This window comes from Rhinatrema bivittatum, unplaced genomic scaffold (genome assembly GCF_901001135.1).
Source record: "Rhinatrema bivittatum unplaced genomic scaffold, aRhiBiv1.1, whole genome shotgun sequence".
Lineage (NCBI taxonomy): Eukaryota > Metazoa > Chordata > Amphibia > Gymnophiona > Rhinatrematidae > Rhinatrema > Rhinatrema bivittatum.
Genome location: NW_021820820.1, coordinates 105,021 through 128,267, shown reverse-complemented (window position 1 = coordinate 128,267; position 23,247 = coordinate 105,021). Strand labels below are relative to the sequence as shown.

The window sequence follows — 23,247 nt, the reverse complement described above, 5'->3', positions numbered from 1 at the left end:
TACTGATCACCTCGGGTCCTGGGCCAACTGGGGGAGTGAGCCGGGCTCCCCGGTGTCACCCCCAGTGAAGAAGGTATGCCGGCAAATGGGTAATCCCCACACTTCAGCGGCCTCTGAAACCAGAGAGGATGGTCCCCTCAGGACCTCGCAACCCCCTGGGAGGCATGAGACCAGACCTGCAAGCAAGCCACTGCAGTCCTTATCATAGCCTATCCTTTTTTTTTAAACACTATCTAACACCTAATCAACTAGGCCTCAGCACAGACTTTAGGTTTTGCACCCCCTCCACCTACTAGGAGACAGAAGAATACTGCCAGACTGTAGGTGGCACCAGCCTAGATAAGGCGGAGTTTTTGTTTGTAAACTTCTGTCTCCATCTGCTAGAGGGGGGGGGGCAAAACCCAGGAGTCTGGACTGATCCGGGTACATACAGGGAACTTAGAGTTTACATTTTATTGGGGCTGCAGTGACCTTAAGCCTTCCTTGCAGCCTCCATGTTCAAACCCCTCTTCTCTAGTCCAGCCATTACAATGGGGAATGCAGTTTCCTGTGGATCTTAGAGCCCAGGCATCTTTGTGCTATATAAGAAAATTATTACTTACCTGCTAATTTTCGTTCCTGTAGTACCATGGATCAGTCCAGACAGTGGGTTATGTCCCCAATCCAGCAGATGGAGTCAGCCCAAAGCTTCGAGGGGGCGTCACCATAAATACTACTACCCCCTCTGCAGGAGTTCAGTATCGAGTATATCAAAGCCCGAGTAAACCGAAACCCCCTGCTTGGATCAAGTTGAAAACAGGACGGCAACAATAAGCCGCTGAGAGATAACTGAGTAAACTGAAAAACCGACCCACCAACGGGTGGGCGGACACGAACATAGCGTGTCAACCTCCAAGGGAGTAAACAGTGACAGGGAAAACTGGAAACACGTAAGAACAAACAACAGCAGTAAGTGCACTACTGTAAATAGGAGACACAGCTGAACAGACTCAGCATCCACATACAGTCGAGCAGGAGTAGGCCCTAGGACCCAAATGCGGTGGGCGTCTGGACTGATCCATGGTACTACAGGAACGAAAATTAGCAGGTAAGTAATAATTTTCTTTTCCCTGTACGTACCTGGATCAGTCCAGACAGTGGGATGTACCCAAGCTTCCCTAACCCGGGTGGGATCCTGCGAGACCTGCTCGTAGGACCTGTTCGCCAAAATGTCCCTGGACGGACGAGGCGAGATGTAGTCTATAGTGTCTCGAGAACGTGTGCAACGATTTCCAGGTGGCCGCTCTACAGATTTCTTGCGAAGACACCGAGCGGCTCTCTGCCCAGGAGGCCGCCTGAGCGCGTGTCGAGTGTGCTACGATGCCGGGTGGGGGAGTCCGCCCCACCCCAATATAGGAGGCGGCAATGCCGGCCTTCAGCCATCTGGCAATGGTCGTCTTCGAAGCCTGAGATCCCTTGCGGGGACCGGACCAAAGGACGAAGAGATGGTCAGAAGTCCGGAAATCATTCGTAGCCTCCAGGTAGAGCCTCAGGGTGCGCTTGACGTCAAGGAGACGAAGAGATCGCGGCTCCGACGAAGAGAACGATGGAAGTACCACCGTCTGATTCACGTGGAACGCAGACACCACCTTCGGAAGGAAGGAGGGGACAGTGCGAAGTGAAACACCCGAATCGGAGAACCTGAGATAAGGTTCCCTACACGACAGGGCCTGCAACTCCGAAATACGCCGAGCGGAGCAGATGGCCACTAGGAACACCGCCTTGAGGGTGAGATCCTTGATCGTCGCATTCCGCAGTGGTTCAAACGGAGGTCCTGACATAGAGCGTAGTACCAGATTGAGACTCCACGAGGGACAAGGATCGCGCAGTGGAGGCCGCAAATGCTTGACCCCCTTGAGGAAACGGGCGATGTCCGGATGTCGCCACAGAGATCCTCCGTCACGCAGGAGAGAGCCAAGGGCGGCCACTTGAACCCGAAGCGAGTTGTAGGCGAGCCCCTTGTCCACCCCTGCTTGCAGGAACTGGAGGATCTGAGGAACAGACGCTTCCGAGGGTCTTGTGTTCAGGCCGGTGCACCACAGCTCGAACACCTTCCAGACCCGCACATAGGCCACCGACGTCGAGGTCTTCCGAGACCGCAGCAGCGTGGATACTACCGCCTCCGGGTATCCCCGTCGTCGGAGGCGACGCCTCTCAAAAGCCAGGCCGCAAGACAGAAGAGTTCTGCCTGGTCGAAAAATACTGGTCCCTGGTGGAGGAGGCGAGGAAGATGTCCCAACCGTATGGGCCCGTCGATTACTAGGTGGAGAAGGTCCGCGAACCAAGGACGTCTCGGCCACTCTGGCGCGACGAAGATGACAGTCCCCCGATGAACCTCTATTCGTCGTAGTAGCCTTCCCACCAGTGGCCACGGGGGGAACGCGTATAGAAGTAGCTCGGCTGGCCACGGGAGCGCTAGGGCATCGACGCCCTCCGCCCCCCGTTCTCTCCGGCGACTGAAGAAACGAGGTGCCTTGGTGTTTTGAGCGGATGCCATCAGATCCAGGTGGGGAGGACCCCACCGCCGAACGATCAGCTGCATGGCCTCGTCGGAGAGGGCCCACTCTCCGGGATCCAGGAGCTGGCGACTGAGGAAATCCGCCTGGACGTTGTCCACTCCCGCTATGTGCGAGGCCGCCAGGCGGGCCAGGTGCCGTTCCGCCCACTGCATCAACATCTCTGCCTCGAGCGCGACCTGCGGACTGCGGGTTCCGCCCTGTCGGTTGATATAGGCCACCGTGGTCGCGTTGTCCGACAAGACTCTGACTTCCCGATTCCGAAGGAGTGGCAGGAAGTGAAGAAGAGCCAGCCTGACCGCTCGGGTCTCCAGACGATTGATGGACCACGTCGACTCCTCCGCGGACCACGTCCCCTGCGTGGCGCTGCGGTCGCAGACTGCCCCCCAGCCTACGAGACTGGCGTCGGTGGTTACCACTACCCAGTTTGGTAGATCGAGGGACACGCCTCGAGCCAGATTCTCCGGGACCATCCACCAGTCCAGGCTGCTCCGTGCAACCTGAGGCAGCGGGAGTATCACCTGGTAGTCCTGCGAAAGTGGTTTCCAGCGGGATAGGAGTGCCCTTTGTAGCGGCCGGAGGCGCGCAAAGGCCCAGGGAACCATGTCGATGGTGGAACCCATCACCCCCAGGAGCTGTAGATAGTCCCAGGAAGTGGGCGCTGGTAATGCAGAGAACCGCTGTATGTGCTCCCGCAGGGCGTGCGCCTTGTCCTGCCGCAGAAAAACCGCCCCCAGGCGGGTGTCGAAGGTCGCCCCCAAGAAATCCAAGCGTTGCGAAGGCACGAGGGAGCTCTTGGAGAAGTTCACCACCCATCCCAGGGACTGCAGAAACTCTATCACCCTGGCCACTGCCGCCTGGCCATGCCGGAAGGACTTCGCCCGTATGAGCCAGTCGTCCAAGTAAGGATGAACTAGAATACCCTCCTTCCGAAGGGCAGCCGCCACAACTACCATGATCTTGGTGAAAGTACGTGGGGCCGTTGCTAGGCCGAACGGAAGCGCCACAAATTGGAAATGTTGGTCCAGGATCTTGAACCGGAGAAGGCAATGGTGGTCTTGGCGAATGGGGATATGAAGGTAGGCCTCCGTCAGATCCAAGGAGGCCAAAAACTCCCCTCGGTGTACCGCCGCGATCACCGAACGCAGCGTTTCCATGCGGAACCGGATCACTCTGAGGGATTTGTTGACTTCCTTCAAGTCCAGTATGGGGCGGAAGGAGCCGTCTTTCTTTGGTACCACGAAGTAGATGGAATAGTGGCCCGAGCCCACCTCTCCGGAGGGTACGGGCACAATGGCGCCTATCTCCCACAGTCTGTCCAGCGTCGCCTGCACCGCCTCTCGCTTGATGGCCGCGCCGCAGGGCGAGAAGATGAATCGACCCTTCGGAGCGCGGACAAGTTCCAAAGCGTAGCCGCGTCCTATGGTGTCCAAGACCCACTGATCCGAGGTGATCCGTGCCCACTCCTCGTAAAAGAACGCCAGCCGCCCCCCAATCTTGGGGACGGCGGAGTGGGCGAGCTGAACATCATTGAGAGGACTTGGGCGAAGGTTGTCCCGCCGTGGAAGCGGGACGGGCGGGGCGGCGCCCGCGAAAGGAGCGAGACCAGGGCTGAGACCTGGGGGCCGAGGGCCGAGCCGCCGCCGGCCTATAACTCCTATAGCGCCTTTGCGCTCTGGCTCTGGTCCGGGAGGACGAAAACGCCCTGCTGGAGCGATATCTGTCTTCCGGCAGGCGATGGACCGCGTTTTCCCCCAGAGACTTGATGATCTGGTCCAGATCCTCGCCGAACAGGAACTTACCCCTGAATGGCAGGGAACCCAGACTTGACTTGGAGGACGTGTCCGCCGCCCAGTTGCGGAGCCATAGCAGTCGACGTGCCGCCACCACCGAGGCCATGGAGCGGGCAAGGACCCGAAACAGATCATAAGAAGCGTCTGCCCCGTATGCCACCGCAGCTTCCAGTCTATCCGCCTGGGCGGCTTCTTCGGGTGGCAACACCTGAGACGTGAGCAGTAGCTGCACCCAGAGAAGACTGGCTCGCTGGGCAAGCGAGCTGCACATCGCAGCCCGCAGCCCCACTGCGGAGACCTCGAAGACCCGCTTGAGGAAGACTTCCAACTTGCGATCCTGCGTATCTCTTAACGCTGCTCCACCTGTCACCGGAATGGTCGTCCTCTTCGTGACCGCTGACACCGCGGAGTCCACTCTGGGTACCTTGATGAGATCCAGAAAATCTTCCGGCAGCGGATATAGCCGTTCCATGGCGCGGCTACCCTTCAGAGCGGCTTCCGGGGCATCCCATTCCCTGGTGAGCAGCTGCAGGAACGACTCATGAATGGGAAAAGCCCGAGCCCTCGGGCGAAGGGCTGCCAGCACCGGGTCTCCCTTCTTCGAGGAGGTGACTACAGCGGGCGCGACGGGAGCTGGCGGGTCCGGCGGGGGATCGAGGTCCAATCCCTGAATGATCTGGGGGATCAGGTCATCCAGCTCTTCCCGCTGGAAGAGACGTAGCGTGCGCGGATCCTCACCTTCCGAAGTGGAGTCCCCTTGACCCGCCGCCGCTGGGTCCGACCCAGGGGAAGCTGGTGCCGACCCAAGGCCCCCCGAGCCCACCGGAAGCCGTGGTTGGCTGGGGGGCTGTGGGGCCCCCACGCCCGCCGGAGCGGGGGGGGGCCGGATAGGAGGGCGAAGGTCGCGGTAGCTTGGGTGGTGGCGGATCCGAGAGCGCAGCCAGGTCCTGCAGGTAAGCCGTATGCATCAGACGGATAAACTCCGGGGAAAATCCCGGTCTAGTCGGGGGGACCTCCGCGGGTGGGGGCCCCTGGGGACCCTGCCCCAGCGGGCCTTCCTCCGGGTCTGACGCAGGTATTAACCTCGGGGGAGAACCCTCCGAAGCTTCCTCGTCCCCCCGCGCTGCCTGGGCCCCTTCAGGGCGCAGCGCATGCAAGATGGCCGCCGTTCCCGCCAGGAATGGGGGAGGGGCCGGCCCGCGCCGCCCGGGCAAGGCTGTCATGGAGGACCGAAGAGTGAGGGACCGAGAAGTGCCTTCCCCTCCGGGGAGGCACCGCGCGCAAATTCCCTCCCTGGAGACGCGCGATCCGGGCTCGCCACAGGCCGAGCAACGTGCTGGCCTCGGCATCCGGAGCAAATTTGAAACAGTCCCCGACAGCCCAGAACGCCTGGAAACCCGGGGGGGGGGGGGCCGCGAGACGGATCGCCGCTGCGGGGGGGCCCTGGTGGCCTGCGCTACCCGCCGAAGAGAAAAACGGCGCCGCGGGGGGGCCTTCCTGGCCGCACAACCCGCTGGTGAAGATCAGCCCTCTCCCCGCTGCAGCCCACGAGGAGCCGCAAAATGGCCGCGGGAGAGGGTGAAGACGCTAGCAGGCCGGGGACCGGCAGCCGCGTGCAAGCCTAGCTGTAAAGAAAGAAAAACAGCCCAAAACAAACTCTCACTTACCCCGGAGCAGCAACGACTAGCGCCGGTAGAGAGGAAAGGGAGAGACAGAGAGCAGGAAGAAAGCCACGCCTCTCCAATTACCCAAAATTTTTTTTTTTTTTTTTTTTTTTAAATACAACTTGATCCAAACAATTTAAAACAAACCTACAGAAAACAGAGCCCCAAACAAGGGACGCAAAAGAAATAGGTGATAGGGAACGGGAGCAAGCCCAGATTCCACTACTCGCATCTGCTGGAGTCAGAAGATACTGAACTCCTGCAGAGGGGGTAGTAGTATTTATGGTGACGCCCCCTCGAAGCTTTGGGCTGACTCCATCTGCTGGATTGGGGACATAACCCACTGTCTGGACTGATCCAGGTACGTACAGGGAACCTGTGTATCGCATAACGGATGGAACTTCTTCACTCGGCCCTCAATGAGAAACCATGTTCAGGAATGGAAACTGGGTTTTTTCGCTCCAGGGCTATTGATTTGAGTAGTGCTGCCTATAGAGGGCGCTTGCTGGCTTTCAGTGTATCCATTTGCTTATTTGGATACTTCCTGGTACTTACCGGTAGCAATTCTGGGTATAATGTCTTGTAAGGGAGAAGCAGTTTCTGAATCTATTGACTAGATGCTGAGTGTGGCCAATCTGAGGAATTGCTATATATAAATATATAGATTAGTTTCTAACAGTGCTCCTTCTATATTCCAATAGGATGTAAACTCTAATTAAGCTTGAAGTTCAGAGAAACAGGAGAAGAGCTTCTGGGCCACAAATAAATATACCAATAACTGTCCCCATGCATTTTCCCCTTTCATTAGGCCTCACTTTTGAATAAAAACCTCCCTCTGATTTTCTGCAGCGCGCACCCACCTGCAGGATCCATCTTGTGTCGCTTGCGTTCCTTTCTGACATATACAGGGGGGAGTTTAGACTCAGGGACTGGGGTGGTGTCATACATCAGGCACATGACAGAATCGATGTAGATGTCATTGTCGTCTTGAGGAGGGGTGGGTGGGGTCCAGAGCTGTACACAGAATGAAAACATGACAAACTCAATCCCTTCCATCATGTGATCCCTGCGTTAAATGTGTCACTGAATTGATTTGACTCACCGGCATTATTTCTGTCTGTCCATCTGTATCTTCATAGATATATTCCTATGAAGAAAAGTCTCCTGTTAGACTTCAGCAAAACCAGCGTATAGACTTTATCCATGTTTATGTATAGATAAAGGAGAACTGATGCATTATTCTTAACACTAGAGGTAATATAAGTGCCCCCAAGAGTCACTGGAGAAAATTTCTTCAACAGGCTAATGAATATTTTAATAGGCAAAGTTTCAACATCAAGGGACCTTTTCAAAAAAACAAAACAAAAAAAAAAAAAAGTCAGCAGCCAAATTTCTGGCACAATACCTGAGGTCTCAAAGGTGGCACAGGGCTCTCCAAAACACAAGGCTTGTGGTAATAACCCCGATTCAGACCCCCCTAAACATGGCCCTGACAAAGCCCTCTCCACTCACTGGTATGGCCATAAGCTTAGGCTGCTGATTTGAGCTGAGACTCTCAGGAATGGATACGGCAGACTCTGCAGCCCTGAGGGAAAGCTCCTGTAAGAATCCCGTGCATGCACGTTCACACTCGCATTACCATGTTATACGCATCCTCCCTGGTGTACGTAAGGAGCTCTTCTGCCCTCTCTTCCTCCTCCAGAAACCTCTGCTTCTCCCTTTCCTTCAGCTCCTTCAAGTGCTTCATTTCCCACTCTCTCTTTGCAGCCTTCAAATCCTCCTAAACAGAAGCACAGCACCATTTTCACTTCACTCCATTTATTATCTTAGCCCTTTAACTCCAGGCATGCGTCAACACCTGGTAAAATGTGCTACCATATCTCATCTGCATTCTCACCCATGCTCTGCTGAGTAGTCCCTTTGACAAGGACTAAAGGGATAAGCCTGGCATCCTTAACAATACCAAGTCAACAACTGAGGGCCGATCAACTTCGGTCTGTTTGTTCCAGAAACTGAGCAGGTGCTTACCATACCAAAGTGAATCTGCCTACTCTGGATCTGCAGTAGGAGGGCAATTTTCAAAGCCATTTCTGTGGTAACAGTGCTTTCCCTGCAGAAATAGCCCGTTACAAAATTGCCCACCCGATGTGCGCGGTTAGCTCGTGTGCGCACAAGTTTACCTACCATGAGCGGCGGTGCTCTCCGGAGCTGGAAGGGCTTTGCCCTTATGCGCATTCTTCTGCATTTTCAGAAGTATGCATGAAAATTCTCCCCGCCAAAAAAAATCCCCTGCGCGCAAATTAGCAGATGCACCTGTGTGTGGGCAACTTAGATGGGAGAATTTCCAAAGGAAAAATATGCATGAACTTTCCCCTTAAAAATTTCTGAAAAGTAAGTGCTTATTCGATTTAATCGGTATGCAGGTGGTTATAAATTAGCCCCATAATGGCATGAACTAAGTTAATTTGCATATGGAAATCATGATTGGTGCCTCCATGACACTATAATTCCTTATGCAGAGGATGCCTTACTAGCTCAATCTTATACAGACAGTACCTCGATTAAATTCTGCTTTTCTCGATCTCCAGAAACATGAAACAACTCCAAATAATGCAACGCATACTTCTCAATTGGTGTCAGCTGTTTTAAGAAAAAAAAAAAAAAAAAAAATCAGACTGTAATTCAGATCCCCCAGCAGCAGACAGGGCTGAGGAATGGTACAGCATTAGTAAAAATAAAACATCTGGCATTTCATACCTGATTCATCAGATCTGCTAGCTCCTCAAGCTGTGTTGGCTCCTCGTTACTTCCCAGATCAGAGATCTCGGCAGCTGGAACATCGGAGTTCAGTGCAGTTCCTGGCTCTTGTGCACGGTCTTTAGCACCTTCCTCCTCATGGCTAATGCTCTTAAGAGCCTTTGAAAAACCACATTAAATAATAGATCAGTTCGATTACTGCAACATAAGGTGTTTTTCAGTTCCTCCTGGCTGGTTTTTTTTTTAAACCCCAGAAGTATGCTCTTGAATACTTTGGCTTCCAGCTCAGTCAGAACCTGCTACAACTGGGGTAATGACACCATGAGCTTTCATTAGCAGCAGCCTGGAAATTCTACGTTTTCCCAAGCCCATCTAGCCCAGTCACTGTGGTAACCATTCTTAGCTGAATCAACAGATTCCCTTCAGAACCTGAAATGTGAACAGCCTAAGCCTGGCTAGGAGGTGTCATTCTTCAACAACGGATGACATCCCTTTCTTCCAAGGGACTGTGAACACTTCCTCTGCAGAATCACCAGCTCCTACCTGCCTGAACAGCAAGATATCGGCTCAGGGATCCAACCCAGAACGTCTGTGAAGCCACTGGACTTTTTTTTTAATTTTATTTTTAAGAAACAGTACCCTGAAGCTCTCATCTGTGTGCTGGAAATTATTCAAAGATTCTTCCCTTAACATGGCAAGCCATGTTATAGGAAAGACAGCCTATGCTCCAGCTTAGAGATCCAAGAGCTGAAATCTGCAAACTCAGATTCTTTGTTCCAAATCTCACTCATGGTCTGTGACTGAGTTCCTTTGCTTCGCTTTATCAAACCTCTTTCAGCATTTTCCTTAATCTTTCTTTCCCCACTCTTTCTGTGATACAGTAAACTAGCACAAACACCAACTCTTTCTTGTCCACTGCAGTGGTTGCATGTTTAGTTATTAATTTATTGAATGTTTACAAAAATTGTGTGTTATGTAATACACATTGCATCAAACCAAATGCCTCTGTTTATTGTATCGTGATACAATGCACGGACCCAATTACTCAAATTGATATCAAGTGACTTTTCCATTTTAATTTCTCTGCATCACTTGCCTGTCTTATGATGATGCACCCTTTACACTAATAAAGAAGGACCATAAGGAAGACAGCGAGGAAGGCAATTGCTCTGGCCTTGTATTCCTACCTCAATAAAAGGTTTTGCAACCTTGGGAGTGATTGTATCTGCCGGGGAAGGTTCCTGAGACAGCACAACAAACTCTTCGGCTTTCACTCTGAAGCCAGAGTCGTCCAAAGGAGAAGACACCTCAAACAGCTCTTGGATAGTTTGCTAAAAGATCAAAGCATTGAAGTAATCAAGACAATGTCCTACAGCAGGGCATACCTTAAAAGGAGAATGTATAATCTTAAATTCTGAAAATAATAAAACTGTCTACTAAAGCACAATATTATTCTTCCTACCCCCCCCCCAAACAAAAGGAACACCCTGAGCCTGATATCTTAGAGCAGTGCTTCTCAAGCCAGTCCTCAGGGCACACCTAATCATTCAGGGTTATCCACAATAAATATGTATGAGATAGATTTGCATGCACTGTTTCCATTATATGCAAATCTCACTCAAGCATATTTGTTAGGGATATCCTGAAAACCTGCTGACTGGCTAGGCACGCCCCAAGGACTGGTGTGAGAAGCACCATCTTTGAGGGCTTCTCCTACGTTGTTGTCTATGGGAAAAATGCTCATTCTGGGGGTAATTTTCAGACGCAGGGGTTGTGCATGTAAAATTGGCATGTATGCCTATACATGCACAACCCCTGCGTCTTTGTACCTAGCATCTGCGCGTGATACGTGAATTTTCAGAAGGGCATGAGTACGCATGAACTGTTACTGCTGTATGGAAAATTATACACATACAAAGAGGGTAGAAGGTGTGGATGAACTGGTGGAGATTTGAGGGTGAACTGGTTAAGGTCTGGGACCCCTGGTGGAGGTTTCGGCAACCTGGTGCTTGGAGGTACATGCACAAGTATTTTCATAAGCAAGATATCTGCATACATCAGCCAACTTTATAAAATACCTGCCTCTGTGCATAAACGGAGGATTATTACACGCACATTACAAACATGTAAACAACATTAAACATATGCATGTACATTAATAAAGCAAGCATATAAACTGTGCGGATACCTGCATTAAAAAATACGTGGCTGAAACATACACACATACTTTCGAGATGTTGACACACTTTTTTTATATATATATATGATGCGGCTTCCACTACACCGTTTATAAAATCAAAAAGGTGCAACTTTAGATGCTCCTACTTATGCGTGTATGTAATGAGTTACGCACACTACTGAACAGTACCCTCTAAGTCTGTTCTATTGTTACACAGAGGAGACCTTGCTCATTTTACTGGATGAAACCATTTGCAATGTCATCAACCATGAAACAATTTAGCCACCCAGAACATGTATTGCCCCAGGGGGTAATTCTGCCATTGAAGACCACATGTAAATATATTGATGGTCATCTATCAACAATCTGAACTCTTACTGGGAACACTAACATCTACTTCAACGTGACAATTCTTCAAGGAAAACGTAGCAAAGCCACTGCGAAGCACAGCAGAGGTATAACAAGGCCTTACCCAATCCCAGAGTAAAACAAAATTTCTACAACAAATCAATAAAGCCTTATTTCTAGTTCTATAACTCAAATCAAAAATCTTGCTGTCTAAACTTTCATTTTAAGCAAACATGGGCCAAGTACCTGAGTTAAGAAAGCCATGGAGTAATCATTCCCTTGAGCAGCAACCTCCCTGATTAAGTCCTTGGTGCCATTCTTAAGCAGCTTCTCCTCAATGGAATTCCCACTTACAAGCCTGAAAAGCAGAAAAAGTCCATTAGTGTTATAAGGTAATGCCCCATTAAAGAAAGGGGACTCTGAAATCAAAAGGGATTACACTGGACTCACTCATTTCTGCTATTTGGTCACACTAAAAGCAGAGGCCTGGGCTACCTGTATATGTGGATGTCTTTACTCCTCCCTATTCGATCGCACCACTCTTGAGCCTTGGTGTCCATGACCGGATTGATATCATTGTCGTAGAAAACCACCGTGTCCGCCTCTACAAGACCGACCCCCATGGAACGGCTGTGGGTGGAGAGGATGGCACAGAAGATGCGCCCATCCTGGTTGAAACTCTTCATCAACTCCTAAGCAAAGCAAATAAAATACTTAGAATTCTAAGAAGAGTCACAGAAAATGAGAAGAGAAAGAAAAAAAAAAGAGTAAAAAGGGGAGGATAAAACCCACCCATAAGTAAAGCAAGAAAGACAGAACAATTGTTTGCCCAAACCGTAGGCCCTCAAAGGTTGCAGATTCCTTCGAGAGAGGGATAAGGGCTTTCTGATCTATCCTCAGTCAATGCCAGGGATCTCTATGGGTGAGAGGGACCTGGAGTAAGGTTGAGGAACAGAAAAGGAAAATTGGGTCTTACCTATTAATTTTTGCTCCTGGAATACCACAGGTCAGTCCAGGCAAGTGGATTTTGCATCCCTACCAGCAGATGGAGGCAGAGAAAAAAAAAACTTTGAGACACTGCTACATAACAGAGTACCATCTGCAATTCTCAGTATTGAAACTGTACCCAAGACAAGATGAATACCTGACAACACTAAAAGAACTCGCCCTTCGAAGGCAAACAGGAACCAGGTTGGACTCCCTGATCTGGAGCTGTTAAATCCAAACAAGGAACCAACAACCTTCAACCAAACAAGGTGAACCACGTATCTACACTATTTACAATCAGACACCTCAGAGTCTTTTGCAACTATGGGGTCGGGCTTTGGACTGATCTGTGGTATTCCAGGAACTAAAATTAGCAGGTTAAGATCCATTTTTCCTCTCCTGATCATACCCCATATCAGTCCAGCCAAGTGGGATGTACCCAAGCCCCTCTACACTGGGCAGAAATTTGAAAGACCAGCATGCAACACACTTTCCCCAAAGGAAGCCTCCTCCAGGGCTCGCACATCCAATCGGTAATGCTTGGTAAAAGTGTGAGGCGAAGACCATGTTGCTGCCCAACAGATCTCTTGTAGAGATACCAACTGACACTCCCCCCACAGAAAGCTGTCTGTGCCCTAGTAGAATGGGCACACCACCTTTCTGGAACCATGCGCCCCTTACACACACCAAAGAGATTGCCTCCTACAGCCATCACGACACCAAAGCCTTAGTAACCTTAAAGCTTTCTTTGTCCTGCTAAACAAGACAAAAAGATGATCTGATCACCGAAACCAGTTAGTGACTAAGAAAACGCAAGAGAGTCCAATGAACATTCAATAAATGTAGTTCCCTCACATGTGGACCAAATAACATAACATGGGAAGCTCCACCATCTGGTTAAGACAAAGAGAGGAAACCATCTTCGGCAAAAAGAAGGGCACCATACGTAACAAGACTCCATCATCTAAAATATGCAGGAAATAATCCCTGTGCAACAGCGCCTGCAGTTCCAAGATTCACCTGGCCAAACATATCGCCACCAAGAACTCTGTCTTCAGAGTCAGATCCTTCACAGAGGCATGCCTCAAAGGCTTAAAGGACCAAAGAACCCTTAGGAGTAAATTAAGGCTCCAAGGCGAACACATCCGATGGACCAAAGAAAGCAAATGTTTTGCCCCCTTTAGAAAACAAATCAGGCCCGGATGCGACAAGAGCTGTCTCCCCTGAAGTTTCCCTCAAAGACACCCAAAGCTGCTACTTGTACCCGAAGCGAACTGTGGGCCAGCCCTTTTGACAAACCTGCCTGCAAAAAGCATAAGATCTGTGACACCTCTGCATGCAAAGGATTAAGACATTCCTCCTGGCCTGCAGAAACGTAGCAATAACCGCCTCTGCAATCATCGCCTCTCAAAAGCCAAGCCACGAGACAGAAGCAATTCGCCTGATATGAGTAGAGAGGCCCCTGGCGCAGCAACCCTTGCAGATGACCCAGTTTGATGGGTCCGTCCACCATGAGATGCACCAGATCGGCGAACCATAGGTGCTACGGCCATACTACCCTTCCCAAATGACACTCTATGCATATGCATCTCAAGACTCGCTCCACTAGGGGCCATGGAGAAAACACAATCAGGAGAATGTTTGTTGATCACAGACAAACTAAAGCGCCGATCCCTTCAGAACTGAACTCTCTCTGTCAGCTGAAGAACTGATTCGTCTTGGCATTGACTCGCGAAGCTGTCAGATCCAACTGGGGCACACCCCACCTGGCCCAAATGAGATCCATGGCCTCTGCGGACAACTACTATTCCCCTGGATCTAAATGCTGCCTGCTGAGAAAATTCGCCTGCACATTATCTACTTCGGCCGCATGCGACGTTGCTATCCCCGCCAGGTACGCTCCCGCCCAGACAAACAGTTCCTGAGTCTCTTGAGCCATCCCGGGATTCCTCGTCCTGCTCTGACGGTTGATTTATGCCACCGTCGTTACATTGTTGGAGAACATTCTCAATGTTCAATCTTATACCGGTGGAAGAAACAAAAGCAATGCCCTGCGGACTACTCTTGCTTCTAACAGATTGATAGACCAGGATGCTTCCCTTACTGATCATCGGCCTTGAGCCATTCCACCTTGGCAAACCACTCCTCCAACCTGGCACTACCACCTAGTCCGGAATTTATAGCTGCACCCCTCTCTCCAAATTAGAATGAGATAGCCACCAAGAGAGACTGGACTAGAAACCCCCCTGAAATAGCAAAGGAAGCTAAAACTTTTCAGACAGTGGACTCCAATGGGACAAAAGCACCTTTTGCAGAGGCCACATGTGAGCGAATGCCCACGGCACCAACCAGCGTAGAAGCCACAGACCCCAGAACCTGCAAATAATCCCAGACCCTGGGCACCAGAAGCCATAGCAGTCACCGCACCTGCGACTGGAGCTTGGTCACCCTCTCCGATGTAAGAAGGACCTTGCTCACTTGAATAGCAAACAATGCCCCCAGATATTCCAGTGACTGGGACGGGACAAGATTGCTCTTCGTCAGGTTCACTACCCAGCCCAGAGACTTCAACAGATTCATGACCCACTGCACTGAGCGATGACACTCCAACTCAGACTCCAACACTGACCAAATGAGCCAATCATCCAAGTATGGATGAATCAGAATCCCTTCCCTCCTGAGCACCGCAGCAACTACTATCATCACCTTCATGAAAGTCTACGAGGCCATCACCAAGTCGAAGAGCATAGCTCGAAACTGATAAACTGCAGAAACGTTTGATGATCTGGACATATAGTGATGTGCAGGTAGGCTTCCGTCAAGTCTAACGATGCTAGATACCCCACTTTGCGAAAAACTGCTATGACCGCTCGCAACGTTTCCATGCAAAAAATGTGGCACATAAAGCGTCACACGTCAACCTTCTTCAGATCCAGAATACGCCAGAAGGTACCCGCTTTCTTAAGAACTACGAAATAGACTGAGTACCTTCTGAGGTCCTGCTCTTGCGAGGAAACCAGTACTATGGTGTTGAGACTTCGCAATTGCTGAGTTTCTTGCATCGCCTCCCACCTGATGCGGGATGTGAATAGGACACGATGTACACCTCTCTGACCGGACGTGAAAATTCTAAGGCATAGACATCACCTGCAGAACCCACTGATCTGTCGTGATTCTGGTCCACTCCTCAAAAAAACAGAGTTAATCTCCTCCCAATGGCATCGACCGAGGAGTGGACCAGCCTGGTCTGATTGAGATGCTTTACCTCCCCTGGCTCCTTGTCTGGAACCATCTCAAGGAGGCCTATATGCTCCTAGAAAGAACTGCTGCCTTCCTACTTGTCTTTGGGAGGAAGTCGAGGAGCTCCTATTGGACTGAAATCTCCTCACATCCAAAAGCGAACGTGAGGTGAAAAAGTCTTCTTGCCGGGCTTCTTATCCTCTGACAACCTGTTCCCTTTGACTCTCCCCAAGTACTTCATCAATTGCTCAAGATCTTCCTCAAACAGTAGCTTTCCTTTAAAGGAAAGATTGCACAGCTGCGATTTGGACCACACATCAGCCGACCAATTATGCAGCCACAAAAGTCTCCATGCCACAACCACAGAGACCATATTCCTGGCAGACGTCCTGACCAAATCGTACAATGCATCCGTCACTTAGGTCATCACAGTTTCCCAAATGGGCTGTTTGATTGGCCTTGGCCAAAGGTCCCAACTCCTTCTCCTGCGCCCATCGCAGACAGGCCCACTGCATGAGGCTACTACAGACTGCCACTCGCAGACTTACAGCCGAGACCTCAAACATCCTCTTCAACTGAATCTCCAATTTCCTGTCTTGGACATAGACATCCTTCAAGGTGGCCGAACTCACCACTCACTCACTTCCAAGACCGCAGCATCCTCCTTCAGCATCATGAGTTCCAGCGACTCCTTGGCAAAGGGTACAATTTTGCCATTGCCCTATTGACCTTCAGCCCTACTTCTGGGGAGTCCCACTCCCGGGTCATCAGCTTCTTTACCTTCTTAGGAAGAGGAAAAGTTTTTGGAGGACCCAAAGGCCATCCCGGGCAGGGTCCACTCCCTCGTTATCTGACTCCTCCTGCACGACCTTAATTCCCAGCTCATCCAGGACCTGAGGAATCAGCAGATGCAACTCTTCCTTTCAGAACAAGTGTACCACCCTAGGATCATCCCTCTCCATTACTGGCAACTGCCTGACCTGTGCCATCTGGACAGATGCCCTCTGATCATCCACCGGATCAACTCCAGAAGCCCCCCTAAGGTTCCCTTTGTTCATCAGAATCCATAGAGGACTCTACATCCTCTCTTGAACCACTTCCTAGGCCCAGGAGACGGAGGATCCCCCCAGACTTCCCTGAAGGCCTCTTGTCGCGCCTCTTAGCCAAAAGCGTAGACTTTTGGGACAACTGCCACTTACTTCCTACCCACTTCTTGGCTAAAAATGCCTTGTGGAGGAGAAGGACAAAGTCTACAGAAAAAGACTACGACTCAGGGTCACTAACATCCCCGCTGACTGTCTCTTCAGCCGATTCTCCCATGCTGTCCCGGTCACCAAGAACTCTCTGCACCATTAGCAACAGTGGAGGAGGAGAATCCCCAGTCTCCATGGAAGCTGCATGCTAGCAAGCACACGGTACTTGCAAAATGGCCGCCATTCCCTCAGAATCCCCCAAGGTCTGTGCCACAACTCCTGAAGAATGGATGACCCAATTGGAAGAAGCCTCTGCAGAGGTTCTCTCAGCCCTGGCAATACAAGCGGTATACAACGCATCTGCAGAGAGACGTGATCCACTCCCTCCACAGATACGGCAAACCTTCCCGTGGTCAGTGGCCTGCGCCATGCAGTCGCATGCAACCAGCCACACCACGCGCTCAGACTTGGCCTACACATGCTCGCTTTCCTCCCCAGCTCACCCTCCTGCAAAGGCCCTCATGGCTCGCAGCCTGGACACCAGTTGTATGCACAAAGCAATGCTTCTTTCCTGGCTCTCGGCTGCAAACTCACCTTTTTTTTTTTTTTTTTAAAGCTACAGCCCCCAAGGAAAGAAAAAAAGTGTACTTCCCTGTGTCCGCTGGCAGGCACCAGGGAGAGAACCACAGAAAAGCTGAGGAAACCAGAACCCCTGGCTTTCAGCCCTCTGGATGCTACAGGTCAAGGCTGCCAGGGATAACCAACCCCCCACTCACCCAGCTCTACCTCTGAAGGGCAGTCCACGAAGGCACCTAACACCTCGGGGAGCTAATTCTTCTTCTCTCTTTTTCATTCTTCTTCTATTTTATTTTATTTTTTTTTTAAATTCCAGATTGCAGGTTTCGCACCTCTACCATCTGCTGGAGACAGAGAAATACTGAGGATTGCAAGTGGCACTCTTGGTTATGTAGCAGTGTCTCAAAGTTTTTTTTCTCTGCCTCCATCTGTTGGTAGGGATGCAAAACCCACTTGTCTGGACTGATCTATGATCAGGAAGAACGCATGTTCTGCGTGCTGTCAGAGTCTTTTGTACAGTGACATTCAGCAGCATTTATACTTATTTATTTTATTTTAAAATTACTTATATACTACCTAAAGTAGCAACCGAGGTGGTTTACAATAAGAACATACATAAAAATATTATAAATGAAATCCTTCATGCTAAAACTATCTCCTGTTACACTCAGAAGTAGGGCAAACAAGAACAAAAATTTGTAATATCCCCTAAGCACTTAAATATAACCATACTGCCAATGGCACTGGCCACATACAGTAATACTGCATTAGCTATGTGTCATTTACCACTTATTACTAATGTGGTACATATTACAGCCAAGAAACAAAAACTAGCAGACCACATCAGCCACACTTTATAGAGAAATAAAGCAACTTGAAATTACATAATGGGTGAATTTTAGTGTACAACAGATGTACCAGACATCAGATATCTTCCCCCAAGTCCACCTCCCCTCTTCCTCCTTTCTCTGTTTCTGTAGATAACACAGTTGTCATCCTGGTCCCATCAGCCCGTAACCTTGGAGTCCTCTTCGACTCCTCTCTCCCCTTTTCTATGCATATCCAAAACACTGCTAAAAAGGGGTTGTTTCTTTCTTTAACACTGCCAAAATCTGACTTTTCCTTTCGGAACACAGGGGATAGCGTTAGAGGGGATCTCCCTGCGCTGCTGCCGGCCCTGCTGTGAACAAAAATGGCCGCCGTTCCCATGCCCAAAATTGCCTCTCCCGCTTAAGGGCCAGAGGCTCAGGACACCGCAGCAGATCCAGGAGCAGGAAGAGAAGCACCCAAAGAGCCCTCGCCTCCCTTTATGTACCTGGAGCATAGGCCCTACCTATTAAGTCTGCAATCCCCCGCAGGCCTGGCAAGAAGTGCCACGCGCCATGCCTCGTGGTCCAAAGGGACGTCTGAGGCAGAACAACTTGTGCACGGCAAAAACTTACCCTCGCTGAGAGCCCGTCAGACAATTGCCCACACTGCCTCAGCTCTCTCACCTACCCGGTAAGCCCCTGCACGGCAAAGACAGAAACTCTGCTTTTTTTTTAAACTTTCTTCAATAGCTGACAAAAAAATAAATAAATAAAGGATACTTCCCTGTTCAACTGAATACATGCAGAGTCAAAGACAGGACTACCGCAACCTCGTGGGGGATGAGGGTTCTGCACCACCAGATGTCCACCCCCCCATGGCACCTCCGGATGAGTTAACAGAAGGGTCACCAACCTCCTGCTCATCCACCTCAAAACCAGGGGGGATGGCCCCACCAGGACCTAACAACCCTCTGGGAGGATAAGGAACTGATCTCCTTTTCTCTGTTTTGTTTATATTTATTTATATTTTTAGATCTTTCCAGATGGCAGGTTTTGCACATCTACCATCTGCTAGAGACAGAAAAATACTGATGGACTGCAGGAGGCACGCTATGTTAAGGTCAGCGTCAGTGAAACTTTGTCTGTCTCCATCTGCTGGCAGGGATGCAAAAGCCAGGAGTCTGGACTGATCTGGGTACGTACGTACGTATGTACGTACAGGGAACCCCCCCCCCCCCCCACCCCCGCATCCTCCAGACTAAGAGAACAGCTAGGAAGAGACTAAACCAGTAAAGGCTTTTCTTACTTGGCACTGCTCATGGTTTGCATTTTCATCTATCCTTATGTAGGTAAAACTCTGGAAGTTTAAGAACATCTCCAAGATGTCCATCATGAGCAGCATCTGGGAGAAGATCAGCACCCGGCGTCCCTCAGATTTCAGTTTCTGAAGCAGCACTGCCAGAGCTTCCAGCTTCCCTGGTTTTAAGAAAAGAAAAGGTTGAGGACTGTGAGGCAGAGCAGTTGCAGGTAATGCCTGGGGATCCCTTTCATCCTTCACACGGCTCATCCTGCGTACCTGAATCGCACTGCACCAAGCGCAGGTCAGGGAACTGCAGTAAGAGCGGCATGCTCTGCTGCCGCAGCCACTGCAAACAGGGAGCCCACTGCTGTGCCAGCTTCTGCTTCATGATCTTCCTTCTGCATGTGTATGAAGGGGGAGGATTCGCCACGTAGAGACATGGGGGAGCAGCTACTGCCGGTGGCACCACACAAATCACCCTGAGAGGTAAAAGTTTCACAAGATACAAAGGTTAAAAATGAAAGCAAAGACAAGAAACAGAGGAACAACCAGTTCACTTCAATCAATGTTTTTTCAAACCAAAAATATAAAAGTGTCAGATATCGTACCAAAATAACAAGTTTGTTTTTCTTGACCCCTCGCACTTGCAACACTTTATAACAGATAAGTCTCAGGCTAGTTAAAATATGTGTTCTAAGGAGTATTGGGTTGATAAGAATAAAATGACGCATAGCAGATTGAATGATCCCTTTCTCCTCCTAAATGTGGGCTGGAATGTTAAAAAAATATATATTTCTTTGTTGAAATTTTTGAATGTTTTATTTATGAAAATGCTTGATTATATCATTTCTTTGTAAATGTTATAACCTGATAAACATTAAATTAAAAAAAAAATATATATATAAATATATATATAAAAGAACATCAAAATCCAGTTAAGAAAAACAAAGTTTCAACGACCTAAAAACATTTAGGGCAATAAAGAGATGAGATGTTTTCCATTTTAGAGGACAAAAGATGGGAGCCAGTTGGGAGCTTGAGGTCATCTGCTCCATCCATCTAACAGGACTGAGTATAAACGAACCACCCCGGGAAAATGTTTCAAGGAGATTTCACCATCTCAGATGGCCAAGTACCCTTATGATTAGAAAGTCTCCATGAAGTCTAGATAGCACTGCCTATGCCTTGTTGTATTGTAGAACTGATACATAGTAGAAATACTGAACTACATCATCTCTGTTGTAATTTAAGAGTTTACAGTATATAAATGTATAGAAAATTTACATATATTTCGGAATTGAGGATAATAGTGACTAGATATAGGCCTTCAATATGAATAAAGAAAAATATGAAAATAAATGTGTATGTGAGCATCTGCCACTGTGTTTTCAGCAAAGGGAATATCTTAAATACGGAGAGTCACAGTATTCAACAAGTTCCATACTACCTCTTCACCACGTGCTGCAGAGAGTCCTCCTGTTGCTCAGGACTTCGAATCAGGCGCTGCAGGGAACACTGCAGGCTCCCCAAAGCACCTGAAGGAAGCTGGCAGTTCACGAAGCCAGCCCACCCCCATGTGTTGCCCTTGATGGAACCCTGCGGTGGCGTCCCTCTGCGACAGGTCAAAGAGCAGGTGGCTAACAAGTCCCTGCCATACACCGGGGCTCGGGAACAGCGCCTCTCGTTGCCAGTGAAGATCCGCTCCAGGCGCTCTTTTAGAAGTCTGCTTTTTTCCTCCACCGACTCCTTTATTAGGAAAGAAAGAGGTTTTTGTTTACTAGTACAGCTTCAAGTGATCAGAAGGCTCCATAGCAACTGTGAAATTGTTAGCCCTGTTTGCAGGAGAAAGCAGAGCTGCTTACCTGTAACAGGTGTTCTCCCAGGACAGCAGGATGTTAGTCCTCACATATGGGTGATATCATTGGATGGAGCCCTATCACGGAACTCTTTTGTCAAAGTTTCTAGAACTTTGACTGGCACACTGAGCATGCCCAGCATGCCACCAACTCTGCATCCAGCAGGGGTCCCCCTTCAGTCTTGTTTGTAGCAAAAAGTACGAGCGAAAAATAAAATAATAAAAACGCAAGTGAACCCAACCCCGCAGGGTGGCGGGCGGGTTTCGTGAGGACTAACATCCTGCTGTCCTGGGAGAACACCTGTTACAGGTAAGCAACTCTGCTTTCTCCCAGGACAAGCAGGATGGTAGTCCTCACATATGGGTGAATAGCGATCTACAGGATGCCCAAATAGAGTGAATCAAGCAGCACCCAACGACGTGAGGGCAGCCTGAATTTCACAGTGGGTCGTAGGTAAGAAGTTGGGTTTTTTAAACTGGAAACAAATTACGTAGGACAGACTGGTCAAAGACGGAATCTTGCCTGCCAGCCTTGTCGAGACAATAATGAGCTGTGAAGGTATGGAGAGAACTTCATTTAGCAGCTCTACAGATGTCAACAATAGGTACGGAGCAGAGGTGCGCCACTGACGTTGCCATGGCTCTGACCAAATGCGCTTTCACGTGTCCCTGTAGCGGAAGTCTTGCTTGTGGTAGCAGAAGGTAATACAGTCAGCCAGCCAGGTGGACAGGGTGTGCTTGCCCACCTGAACTCCCAGTTTGGTTTTATCAAAGGAGACAAAAAGTTGGGTGGACTTCCTATGGGCTGCAGTGCGGTCCAAATAAAAGGCAAACGCATGTTTACAATCCAAGGAATGCAGTGCCCGCTCACCTGGGTGTGAGTGAGGTTTTGGAAAAAAGGGAGGAAGTATTATAGACTGATTTAAATGGAAATCAGAAACTACCTTTGACAAGAATTTAGGGTGAGTGCGTAGTACCACACGATCGTGGAGAAATTTGGTATAAGGTGGGTATGTTACCAGTGCTTGTAGCTCACTGACTCTGCGAGCCGACGTTATAGCAACCAGAAAGATCACTTTCCAAGTGAGATGTCTAAGCACGCAGGACTGTAGGGGCTCGAACGGAGGTCGCAAGAGTCGTGCTAGTACATCATTGAGGTCCCATGCCGCAACTGGGGGACGCAGTGGAGGGTTCAAGCTGGAGTAAACCTCTCATAAAGTGCCCTACCAGGGGGCGCCGAAAGCAAGGCATCTCCTACCCTTTGTGATGAGCAGCTATGGCACTTATATGTTCTCAAATGGAGGAAGTTTGTAGCCAGACTCCGAGAGGTGCCAGAAGTAGTCCAGGAACCGTATTGTGGGGCAGGAAAAGGGATCTATTTCCTTTGTCATGCACCACAAGGAGAATCTTTTCCACTTGGAAAGATAAGATTTTCTAGTAGAAGGCTTCCGTGAAGCTACGAGGACCTCAGACACATCGTTAGAAAGGTTAAAGGATTATAGAATCAACCTTTCAACATCCATGCCATCAGAGACAGGGCGTGGAGGTTTGGATGACACAACAGTCCATCGTTCTGCATTATTAATGCTGGATCTGTGCCCAGGCGAATCGGTTGCTGGACTGAGAGATGCGTAGGATGGGAAACCAAATCTGTCGTGGCCAGTAAGGGGCTATGAGGATCACTGTGCCCCAGTCTTGTCGCAACTTCACGAGAGTCTTGGTGATGAGTGGAAGAGGAGGGTATGCATATAGAAGACCAGTGTTCCACGAGTGGGTGAAGGCATCCCTCGGTGGTGTTTCGCGGCTGCAGTGTAGAGTAGAATTGGTCTACTTTGCGGTTGTGAACTGACACAAAGAGGTCTATGTGTGGGCGGCCCCAGGGGTAGAAAATTCTGTTCGCTACAGTGGGATCTAGGGACCATTCATGGGGATGGAAGGTCCGGCTGAGATGGTCTGCCATCACATTGTCCACGCCTGCCAGGTAGGTTGCT

At 49.7% G+C, this 23,247-nt stretch overlaps 1 protein-coding gene and 1 non-coding gene across 2 annotated transcripts in view; both read right to left on the bottom strand.

Annotated features, from left to right (window-relative positions):
* The window catches only part of LOC115082167 (E1A-binding protein p400-like), a gene marked incomplete at its 3' end in the record, with an annotated part of 153,268 nt that overhangs the window by 34,689 nt on the left and 95,332 nt on the right, over window positions 1-23,247 (bottom strand). The window contains 11 exon segments of the mRNA XM_029586424.1: window positions 6,873-7,026; window positions 7,115-7,159; window positions 7,652-7,792; window positions 8,569-8,652; window positions 8,770-8,928; window positions 9,957-10,100; window positions 11,543-11,654; window positions 11,792-11,988; window positions 19,408-19,577; window positions 19,678-19,880; window positions 20,849-21,147. Of these exon segments, the coding sequence (XP_029442284.1) occupies window positions 6,873-7,026; window positions 7,115-7,159; window positions 7,652-7,792; window positions 8,569-8,652; window positions 8,770-8,928; window positions 9,957-10,100; window positions 11,543-11,654; window positions 11,792-11,988; window positions 19,408-19,577; window positions 19,678-19,880; window positions 20,849-21,147 (1,708 nt within the window).
* LOC115082168 lies at window positions 12,117-12,249 on the bottom strand. Its single transcript, XR_003854092.1, has one exon. It is a non-coding gene; the product is annotated as a small nucleolar RNA SNORA49 (small nucleolar RNA).